Here is a 12,035-nt window from a genome sequence, read left to right as displayed (position 1 = left end):
TGTGTGTGTGTGTGTGTGTGTGTGTGTGTGTGTGTGTGTGTGTGTGTGTATGAAGTAAGGGAGATGATTCTTCCTCAGAAATACCAAATAAAAGCTGTGCTGTCTAGTTAATAGTAGGTTTACAACCTATTGGACATATATATGAAACCCCTCTCCCCCCATAATGAGTGCCAAACCCTTTTGGACACTTCACTTCCCCATTCTTCCCCTTCTCCGTTTCGCAGGCTTATTTTTACAGGTTTTGTAGTGAGCATGAACCAAAGAACAACAGAGGGACTGAAAGTCTGTGCATCACCTCAGGAAATGTACATTATTCCAATTAGACTACTTTTTGCCTTAGATGGGCATAGGTGATGGGGTAAGGCTATAATCACTGTAGTACTCAGCCAGTGAGGATCCAGAGGAGGAACTTGCACACTAGCAGATAAATTGTCTGCTGTGACTGCTCCGAGTGTGCTTGTCTGTCAGACACCTGCTCTTGCAAGACTGTTGATTAAAGTCTTGCTTCACTGTGCTCCGAGTCTCCATGTCCCTCCTTTGATTGGGTCAGTGAGATTATTTCCCACAATATATATAATTCCCTTCCTTCCTTCAAGGCCCCCGAGTAGGGGGTAGAGGGGCAGAGGGAAAGAATCTTTTTTTATTAAATGTTCATTTTTGAGAGATAAAGAGTGTGAGCACAAGCAGGGGAGGGGTAGAGAGAAAGGGAGACAGAGGATTTGAAGTAGGCTCTGTGCTGACAACAGAGAGCCCAGTGCAGGGCTTGAACCATGAGATGATGACCTGAGCCAAGTCAGACACTTAACCAACTGAGCCATGCAGGCAACTGCCAGAGTGAATCTTAAGCAGGTTCCACACTCAGTGTGGATCCCATGACCCTAGGATCATGACCTGAGCCTAAATCAAGAATTGGACACTCAACATACTGAACCACCTACACACTAGATGCCCCCTCCATTAATCTTTAAAACAATCCTGTGTGGAATACAGAATGGCTAACAGTTTCTTATCTTTTAAGTGGTAATTCTGACACTAAAAATTTGTGACTTACTGAAGGTTGTTGCAAAAAGAGTTAGTGACAGAACCTGGACTTGAAACCCCCCAATTCACAATTCAAATTAAGAATCCTTCCGCATTCATTGTGTTGCTTTACCTACCCAATTGGTTTGTTTGATTATTTTAATACCAAGATCACAGCTGTTGAGGAATTTTTTTTTCTGAGACACCTTTTGTTGTTACTATAAGGAATTTAGTTGAAATAAAACCCTTCAAGACTTTTTTTCTAGCTATATCTCTAGTTAGAATAGACTATTTCTTAGGAAGTGAGGTTTTATTAGCTAATATTCGAATCTTAAGATATTTTCTTGTTTAACTGGAAATAGATTGTAAAGCACACACATAGCAGTTATTTTATAGCTCGTACAGTCATCTGTTTTTCTCTTGAAGTCTTAAGACCCATTTTTGTCTGGCGTAGGTAAAATCATGTTACAGTATGTCATGGTTGGTTATAGAAAATTGTTGGGCCAATAAAAATTGTTTTGAGATGTTTCGCATGTCTAGAACATTTTTCATATTTAAATATATTTTTCATTTTTGAGATTTGGATTTTCCCTTTTGTTTATATTTTTATGTCAAAAAGCCAAAGTCCTTTGATAATCCTGTATTTTATAGGAAAAGCCTGTTGGCAGTTTTAATCATTAAAAATAATTAACCAACATCTATTACTACTGATGCTGAACTCTGTCTCCACAAAGCAGTTACAGGAATTGGGCTTTATTTTCTTAAGAGGTTATAAACATATTATAATGTCTTTTGGTGTGGACATAGGTAGTCATCCAGATAACTGTATGCTCAGTATTTGCTGTTTTTTAGACAGAGCATCAAGATTGTATTCAGCATGGAGTTGAAGAAAAAGAACATTAATTATTTGACAGTTGTTTTATTAAGAAATGTATTACCATAATTCTTGATTTTTCTTTCCTCCTTTTTAGGCTTCTCATTTCTTTTGGGGATTGTGGGCTTTGATTCAAGCCAAATACTCCACTATTGACTTTGATTTCCTTGGGTAAGTTTAATTATACTCTGTGTATTACATTTGTCTCTACTTTTTTTGTTTTGTTTTTTTTTTTTTTTGGTGTACGTGTAGAACTCATGGGGTACACTGTAGTTATTATTATTTTCAGTCAAATCTTCTAAAGGTTTCATACATTTAATGGTTTGCAAGGAAATCTGGTATACCAATCTGTTAAATACTCTATTAGAAAAGTGTCCAGTAGGTGGTGCAGTAAACCAAAAATATGTCCTTTGAAAATCTTAAAACTTAAAAAAAAAATCAGCTTAGAAAGGTGAATGGAAAATGAAGGAAGGATTAAGATTTTCACCTTTGATTAATTGTTGTTATTCATTTCTCACTAGGTATGCAATTGTTCGTTTTAACCAATACTTTAAAATGAAGCCTGAAGTTACCGCATTAAAAGTGCCTGAGTAAAGAAGAGATTTGATTATTCTCAAGTAGCTGAACAATGCTTGTGAAATCTTTTCTTAAGAAATTTTGAAGAGCCAATATTTGTTAAAATTCTGTTGTTTAATTTGGTTATCTTGCTTTACAAATTATGCCTCTAAACCAATCTATTTTTTAAATAGACTGAACGATGTCAAGAAGTACACCTACTGCTATCAGTGTGTGGTGGATTAGAAGTTTGTTAAATCTGCAAAAAGGTATAAAGATGTCAGTTTAATCCTTTCTTTGATAATTTAATCTCTGTTTATGTGAATTATTTATTATAAACTTAACATAATTCTGTGACTGCTTTCATCTGTTGGTTGAGTGTAAGCAATGAAAATGTTCCAGAGAAACTTTTTTTTTTAAGTTTTACTTTAATATTAATTTTAGTAAACATTCTAAGTGTTCAGTGTAACTTTTTTATCTCGATACACTGTAAGAAATATGAATCATTCAGTCTTGAAATGCCAGATACTGGTATAGATAATTTAGGGTGTTCATAGAAAAATTTCTGTGTATGAGGGTAAACTGCATTTACTGTCTATGCTTAGTGGTACATCTTTTTGAATTGAATATTGAATAGTGTTTTTGGGGGGGGTGGAATCTATCTTTAAATTCTCCTTTCCTTACATAGTCTGGCAGTATAAATATTAACCATATAATCCTGGAATAGATACGATTTTGTATTACCAAAATCTGCATTAAGTAATGTTTTCACATACTAAATATGGTCATTTAAGTTGCTAGTTTATTTTTAAAACTTGGTTGTATCATATTGTTTTTTACCAAAAATTTTGTTTTACTTAATGAAATATTCTGTGTTTTTTGTCTGTTTAGCTAGTAGAACAAATGCTAATTTTTGAAACAAAGATAGAGTGGTTATCATACTTGGGAACAAGAAAATATCATTTAGATATTCTTTTTTACCTTTGCATATTCATTCCTTACAATTTCATTTCATGTTTTAGTGTTGCTCCATGTCTTTAGAATGACATGATTACATGATATATGCAGGTTCAGAGAACTAAATTGAAGCAGTGAAAAGAAAGAAATAAGGAACATTTAGGACTTTGATCTACTACACTTAGAATCTGATATAACAAATGTGAATTAAGCAGATATACTTGTGGTAGGAGGGCATCTTGTTTTAGTTTCTCTTGATTTTGTTTGTGTATTGTTTTAATTTTGTTTGGGAATGAGAGGGTGGTAATTATTATATGGAAGGAAGTTAGATCTTTGTGATAAGTAGGCTTCAAGTTTTGAAGACTGCCCCTGTGTGGGGATGAGCAGTCATGGTTAACTTAGAAAATTAGTCTGACAAGCTTTGCACTTTGGTCACATAAGTGCCCATGTACAAAGTTGGCTTAATGAATCTGCATATTCAGAATATGCAACTACAAATATATCCTCTAAGAAATCTTCTGGGGAGTTTGATGTATTATTCCAAATGACTTATATTCTCAGATAAGTGCTTTAAAATACTTGGATTATCTCAAGATGTTTAAAGCTAATAAAGTAAGTAGAAACACTTAAGGCCATTTTAAATGGTAAATTCTAGTTACATAAATAGAATCTTAAAATCTGCTTGTGTCTGTAACAGTGTTAGACTAAGATTTGTTTTCTACCTCCCCAGTGTTATAAATGTTCACTTCTGTTTTTTTAAACCGTATTAGTAAAGGATCAATAGAATTTTACCTAATTGACTAAATGAATGGAACCAAGTAAACAGTAGCTTTTTACATAATGTTAGAGTGAACTTGAAAAATTGTTTTTGGTGGAATTTTTATTTGTGGTTGGAACATTTTCTTAGGACAATGAATAATATGTAATACCCTTGATTTTTTGCTTTCTGACTTCTTAAAGTGAGAACTGTGTGTATGAGAGGAGACAAGATCAGTTTTCTACTTTATTCCATATTCTTCAAACTATTTTGAATAGGGATTCACTGAGCCTTTTCTGGTAGACTGTGCATAGCTGCTAGCTGTGGTACTCTTCGAGAGATTCATATTAGAAGTGAATGTAAAGGGGAATAAAGGCTCTCACTTTAGCCCTAGGAGTATGCAGTGGGAGTTGGAAACAAAATAAGATATTTAAGATATTTTCCCCACTCTATGGCTAATTTTTGGGAGTTGTGATGCTCCCACTTCCTTTGTGATGCTCCAAAACCTTCCCAGGTTTTTGGTATCATGCTGCAGCCTAATAATAGGGTTCAAAATTGCTTCCCTTTTTATTGACCATTTAAGGGAACCTAAAGGAAAAACTTCCTCTAAAATTTGTCCTGTGGCTTGCTGAGATGTCTGTTGCCTTTTTATGTTAAGCTAAGGAACTTGAATGCCTTACCTAATAACTCAGCTGGTAGTAAGTTCATTTTGTAAATATGAAAATGGTTGTTAGAGAAGTGGCATTCATGTGTACTCATTGTTAAGTCAATAGACCATAGTGGCCTGGATGCTTTAACAAGCAAAATTCCACATTTTTTCCTTTTGTTCCTTACATACTTGTATGATCTTACCTGACCAGTAATATTTGATTTTTTTTCCCTCCTGACCCCATGCTACCACTTGATTTTCCAGAAATCAGAGATGTGGTAGTAAATCATACTGTTCACATGGTCGTTTGAGATCAACATGAGCACAAAAACTCAACTAGGTCTGCCTGGAATGTATATAAAACAGTGTAAATAAACATTTGTAAATTAGTGTGAATTGTATCTTGCATATGAGATTGTGTATTGTTTTGCATTCTCTTCCCTTTTGTAGTTTTATTTTTTTTTGGGGGGGGGTTAAGGAAATGATTCAGCTCTTTGGTTTTAGACTCAAAATAGCCAAAAGTTCTGGCTGCACAGTGGGATAGCAAGAGGAACTGGAAATAGGGTTTATCAGGTTTTGTCAATGTCATTACTTATTTATTTAGCCTCTCAGTGCCTAATACGACTTTTCTTCATTCTTTAGCTGGCCATTAGTTTTTGTGAGGTTAGATTGCTATAAGCAGTAAATTAATACACTCTAGAGCTCCTTTCTTTGAGTCATGATTCTAAGCTAAAGCAAATTAAAAATATAATGTGATGATTGCAGACTGAAGTATTACCCTTTCCTGTTTTCAAGGTTGTTAGCTTTTTTCTACCAAAAAACCCCCAAACAAACCTTGACATTTTACGTATCTGTGTGAATCTAAATCCCGTATGTATGAGATCTTGATAAATAATAGCTCTTAGCTCAACTTAAACATATCTCAGTTGGCTTCTATAAGTATAAAGTTGTTCATTACGGGATTGTAAAAGACAGAAAAGACCTAAGTAATGAGTAATCTTTTAATGACATAGTGCTATTTTCATTTTTGCTGGACTGAAAATATTTACTTCAACTTCATAAAGGAAGTTAAAGGAAAAAAGTTCCCCCAAGCACTCTCAGTGAAAAGTTAAAAAGTTCCACTTTAAATATATAGGTTTTTCTTTTTTATATTACACAAAGCTTTCTGTACCATTTTTAAATTCCTTCATAGTACATATGAAAATACTATCAGTTTGATATTCTGCTTCAGATTGCTTTTAATAAGCATTTTATATGCATTCCAAAGTGATACAGACTTAAACTTCTAATATTAATCAGTCATTCAATTGATAGAGACAGAGTTACCAGTGCTTTATGCTAGGACGAGAGTTCTGTTATTGGGAGCAATTTGCACTAATTTCCTCAAAAAGCAAATGTGAGTAGTATGCACAAAGGAAATGAATTATAAGTATGTGGTAAAACAGCCCTTTCCTTATTTCAGAATTGATATGCTCTGATTTTGCTTCCTTAGTTCATTTGATTTTAGAATGTCCTTTGATTGGAAACTAACATATTAAGGTAATCTGTTTTGCTTCTTCTTTTCCTTTTTTTTTTTTTTTTTTAAAGACATTAGTTATTGAACCACCTTTTTTCCCCAGTTATATATATCACGTGTGTGATTATAGTGTTATGTCTTGGATTAGAGGTCTTTGGACAGAAAAGCATATCAGTTATTTTAAATGATTTTTCCCCTATCTTTGAAGCTTAGTCTGTAAATGTGTTCTTATAAAACAAAATGCTTGGGTTTGCATTACTTGAATACTTGAAAACTGAAATTAATAAGGTATCTTACATAATGAATTAGATATTTCCAATTTTTACATTAACAACTTTCATTTTTGGATAATTTGAAATGGACAGAGGATTCAATTATTTGAATGGATAAAAATGACAGTGTTTATAGAAAAATTCCCTTTTGTGTTTCAGTCATCCCAAATTCAACTTCTTAGGTTTCTGTCCTAAGATCTGCTTTTTTTTTTTCTCTCTCCTGTACTTAATGCACTTACTATGCTATAGATAATATCAGATAGCAGGTTAAAATAAAATCTTTGTTCAATATGAATCGTTCACCTTTTCTGGTTATGAAAAATTGCTCTGTAAAGTACTCCTAATCCCTAAATATAGGCATATTTTTGTTTACATCTTACCCATTAGTGGTATAAATACCATTAATTATTGTAACAAAACACAAGATGTTTATAAAAATTGAAAACATTACATATTGTATTTGAACTAGTTAGTGAAGGGTAAGAAGACGTTGCTGATTTGAATTGTATTCATTAAATTTCAAAACTCTTAATAAAGGAATGTTCAGAGATAGGTTGAGACCCATTGATCTCCATGTAAACCAGCGTCCATGACCTGGAGAAAACCCCAGAAACACAGTGGAGGAGGCAAGAATATTTACTTGCCATGGTTGTGGTGTGCTGCTACTTTTTAGGTAGTGACACACTGAGATCTTATTGTCCAATAATCTGAAGAAGTTTCCTGTTAGTTATGTGTACTAAAGTAACTCAGTTGGTAGAATCTGCTAAGAGGAAAGTTAAACTGTACTGTATTTAGGAACCTTTTTACAGCTGGGTGAAGTTTCCATGATATGAAGTATTTGAATTTTAAAATATACTGCTATCATAAGAAATAAGACATGGCATTATTCCATGTTCTTAAGTGATAATTTCCTTATTGAGTTTCAGAAGAAAAAACAAAATGAGTAATTGTCACTGCATTAGCTGTATGTTGAATTGGGAAATTGTGGCATAAACCTTAAATTTGTGTTTATCAAATGTGAACCATAGTAGTATAATGCTGCTTTGTATATACTGTAAGTGCTACAAATAGTCTCAGCACTGAAAATGTATTGATACCTCTCAGATGAATGCAAATTTTGATGTAGGTGTTTTGATATGCCTCAGAAAGTATCTGAGTGTCTGAGAACTTGTCAATCTGTTTGATAATGGAGATACTTCCTGTTTTTGGTTGCATATTTTCATGTTTAAAATTTAATTTTTACATTTTTACTACTGTTAATTTAAGTGTAAAATTTATTCTGTGGATAAAAATGGGGTTGCCAGTGAAGACAATAAAAAAACAGCCTCATTCATGTAACTGCTTACGTAAAAAATACATTTTTGCTGTATGTTCATAAACTTTTAATGAAGGTGTTTGTATTTCTGTTTGAATATAAGTGATGTTTAGGCTTTATTTCTGCTTAGTAAGGCCTTTTACCATTGATTAAATGAAGGAATGTATCTTTTTGAAGAGATTTATATTCTGTAAATAAAAATTGGTTGTAACAATAAAGTTGGGTTCTAACTGCAGTGTACCATAAATCTTGTTGTTCTTTCAACTTATTTTGGTGGATTTTCTTTTTTGGGGGGTTAGAAAACAAGACTTTTCAAAGTTATTGTATAACTATATATTTGAAGTGATTCTTTAAATTTCTAATTCTCTGGTTTGTAGTATTAAAAAGGTTCTTTAAGGGGCGCCTGGGTGGCGCAGTCAGTTAAGCATCCGACTTCAGCCAGGTCACGATCTCGCGGTCTGTGAGTTCGAGCCCCGCGTCAGGCTCTGGGCTGATGGCTCAGAGCCTGGAGCCTGTTTCCGATTCTGTGTCTCCCTCTCTGTCTGCCCCTCCCCCGTTCATGCTCTGTCTCTCTCTGTCCCAAAAATAAATAAACGTTGGAAAAAAAAAATTAAAAAAAAGTTCTTTAAAAAAATTTTTTTAATGTTTATTTTTCAGAGAGGGAGACTGCTGGGTAGGGGCAGAGAGAGAGGAAGACACAGAATCTGAAGCAGGCTCTATGCTCTGAGCTATCACCACAGAGACTGACCTAGGGCTCGAACTCTCAAACCACCAGATCATGACCTGAGCTGAAGTCAGATGCTTAACTGACTGAGCCACCTAGGCGCCCCAGTGTTAAAAAGTTTTTTTTAATGTTTGTTTATTTTTGAGAGAGTCAGAACACGAGCAGGGGAGGGGCACAGAGAGAGGGAGACACAGAATCCAAAGCATGCTCTAGGCTCTGAGCTGTCAGTACAGAGCCTGACCTGGGGCTCGAACCCATGGACCGCAAGATCATGACCTGAGCTGAAGATGTATGCTTAACTGAGCCTGGAGCCACCCAGGCGCCCCTAAAAAGTTTTGAAAGAAGTTTGCTTTCGGAAATTTGGTTGAGATGAGAGTGTGGGATATTATGTAACTCAATGAACAGATTCTATTTACTTAGTTTAAAATTTAATTATTCTAACCACTGTGATTTGTATCTTCACTCTGATGAGGGCTGGAAACAGATAAACTGTCTGGAACTTAGCATCTTACAGTAGAGGCAGTGAATATCCATCCATTCAACCATTGTTTATTAAGCTTTAATTATCAGGTAATGTGATAGTGGAGATACAAAGATATCTCCACCATCAGATAATCATGAAGATCAGTTCTCTATAGCAAAAATAGCTGTGTGTCACTGTGTGTCTTATAAAATGTTTTCCAATTTGGGTTTATCTAATGGGTTATCTTTTGGGTTTTTCTAATGATTAGAATGAGGTTATCACCAGCCAAAATACTACAAAAGTGATGTATCCTTATTAGAGTATCACATCAACTCATTGTTGATGTTGATTTTGATCATCTGAGGAACTCATTGTTGATGTTGGTGTTGATTTTGAATGTTCTGTATCTTTACTGTGTAGTATTTATTATTCCCCTTGTGGGGAAATAAAGTAATCTATGGAGAGAAACACTAAAAAGATTAAGTATTTTGCTTGTCAAACATCTCATTTCCATAACACTTGATAATTGTCTAAACCAGTCTTTATTATCATGGCTGCAAAATAGTCATTTTCAGTTCTGCTATGTGGTACACATGTATCAGCATTTTATTGCAAGGAATCATCCGTGTGTATAAGTGTGTGTGTGTGTGTGTGTGTGTGTGTGTGTGTGTGTGTGTGTGTGTGCGTGTATCATCTAGCATTCATGTGACTGTATTTTAAGTACAGACTCTTAGGTTGCTATTTTTTAAAAAAAAATTTTTAACGTTTATTCATTTTTTGAGAGAGACAGAGCATGAACAGGAGAGGGGCAAATAGAAAGGGAGACACAGAATCCAAAGAAGGCTCCAGATTCTGAGCTGTCAGCACAGAGCCCAATGTGGGCCTTGAACTCACGAACTGTGAGATCATGAACCGACTGAGTCACCCAGGCACCCCCTTAGGTTTTTTTTTTTTTGTTTTTTGTTTTTTGTTTTTTGTTTTTTTCCCTTAGTGGATCATAATCTGTTACTGTACTTTCTTACATTGATGTTAAAATGAGATTTTGCTTAGGGGAGCCCAATTAGTTCTGGCTTATTTTGGTGTACCAAAACATTTTTTTGAGCACTTCCTTTATAGTAAAATAACATGTTCTAGACTAATTTTGGAACCTTTGAGAGTCTTGGAATCAGCCATTTTTGTTGTTTTTTAGGGAGAATGGTACTTAGAAACTTAAATCTGAGAACTAGGTATGCTCATTAATTCTAGGTTATGACATTCTTGGCCTTTTTTAGCTGGCAGAGCAAGGAAACACACACACACACACACACACACACACACACACACGTAAATATATATTTTAGAAATTGTGAGTGCATACTGACACTTCCAATTTTTGTCAAAGGTTTTATTTTGAGAGAGAGAGAGAGAGAGTGCAAGTTGGGGAGGGGCAGAGAGAATCCCAAACAGACTCCTCACTGTCAGCCCAGAGCCCAATGTGGGGCTCAAACTCAGAAACCACGAGATCATGTCCTGAGCCGAAGTCGGACTCTTAACCAACTGAGCCATCCAGGTGCCCCTGACACTTCCAATTTTTAATTTACCTTCACAGTTTTCCCTTGCCTCTCCTATTTTATATTTGTTTCTCCCTTTTCCTTACTGTGATAACATAGGTATTTTTGTTAGGAATACCATAGAATTAATGTGCCCTTTTCATTGTATTACACGAGGTATAAAATGTTGATATATGTATTACTAGTGAGTTTAACCTTGGTCATTTCATTAAAGTTGTGGCTGCCAAGTTTCTCCCCATTTTCTACTTACAATTACTAAGTATCTAGTGGGAGGAGATACTTTGAAACTATGTTTTTTGTGCTATTTTAGCATCCATTAGCAGTTTTCGCCTGCAGCAGTTATTGTGATGTTTGCCTAGTGTTGATTTTCTCTTTCTCTTTCCTTCTTTCTCTCTTTCAATTTTAATTCTAAAATTGGAATTTTACTCTAAGGGAGAGCTATAGTTTCCTTAAGTTTACTTATTTATTTAACTATATCTCAACAGAAGGATCTTTAATTCTATAGGCTGTAATCCATTACAATCATTTTGTTGTTCAGTTTGTTCATTTGGTGATTGAGAGCTCCGTTAAGTTGGTTGCTACATCCTTTCAGTATGCTCCTATTACTCCTGAGCACTTCTGTTCTGGCAACATAAGGCTTTCCAGGTGAGGCTTGGACTTTCCCTGCCCCAGCCCTCAATTCAGTAATTCCCTCAAGGAGCCCTGATTTTTTTTTTTTTTTTTTAAATAGAGAATGAGATTTAGAAACTAAGCTCTGGGTGCCAGGTGTGCTCATTGTTACTGGAGAGTGTTACTGCTTCTATATTCTTTCCGTTGACAGAATCAGGAAATTTTATATGGAGATATATGTCATATATGTATATATTTCTAAAATAACACATCTGTATTTCCTTATCCATCTGTTCTTATGACTTTAAATTTATTTTTTTTAATTGACATCCAAATTAGCATATAGTGCAAAAATGATTTCAGGAGTAGATTCCTTAATGCCCCTTACCTGTTTAGCCCATCCCCCGCTCCCACAACCCCTCCAGTAATCCTCTGTTTGTTCTCTATATTTGAGTCTCTTATGTTTTGTCCCCTCCCTGTTTTTATATTATTTTTGCTTCCCTTCCCTTATGTTCATCTGTTTTTTATCTTAGGTCCTCATATGAGTGAGGTCATATGATATTTGTCTTTCTCTGACTAATTTTACTTAGCATAATGTCCTCTAGTTCCATCCACGTAGTTGCAAAAGGCAAGATTTCATTCTTTTTGATTGCTGAGTTATACTCCATTTCATATATATATATATATATATATATATATATATATATATACACACACACACATACATACACACACACACACACACACCACATCTTCTTTATCTGTTTATCCATC

General features: G+C 34.6%; 1 protein-coding gene across 1 annotated transcript in view; it reads left to right on the top strand.

Moving 5' to 3' along the window:
* The window catches only part of ETNK1 (ethanolamine kinase 1), a 68,418-nt gene extending 60,256 nt beyond the window's left edge, over positions 1-8,162 (top strand). The window contains exons 7-8 of the mRNA XM_040488656.1: positions 1,992-2,065; positions 2,416-8,162. Coding sequence (XP_040344590.1) covers positions 1,992-2,065; positions 2,416-2,488 — 147 coding nt within the window. The 3' untranslated portion in view covers positions 2,489-8,162. The remainder of the gene's footprint in view (positions 1-1,991; positions 2,066-2,415) is intronic.
* The last annotated feature ends 3,873 nt before the right edge of the window (positions 8,163-12,035 follow it).

This window comes from Herpailurus yagouaroundi, unplaced genomic scaffold (genome assembly GCF_014898765.1).
Source record: "Herpailurus yagouaroundi ecotype Mexico unplaced genomic scaffold, PumYag 166, whole genome shotgun sequence".
Lineage (NCBI taxonomy): Eukaryota > Metazoa > Chordata > Mammalia > Carnivora > Felidae > Herpailurus > Herpailurus yagouaroundi.
Note: the sequence above shows the minus strand (reverse complement) of the source record. Positions and strands in the feature narration are given on the sequence as shown.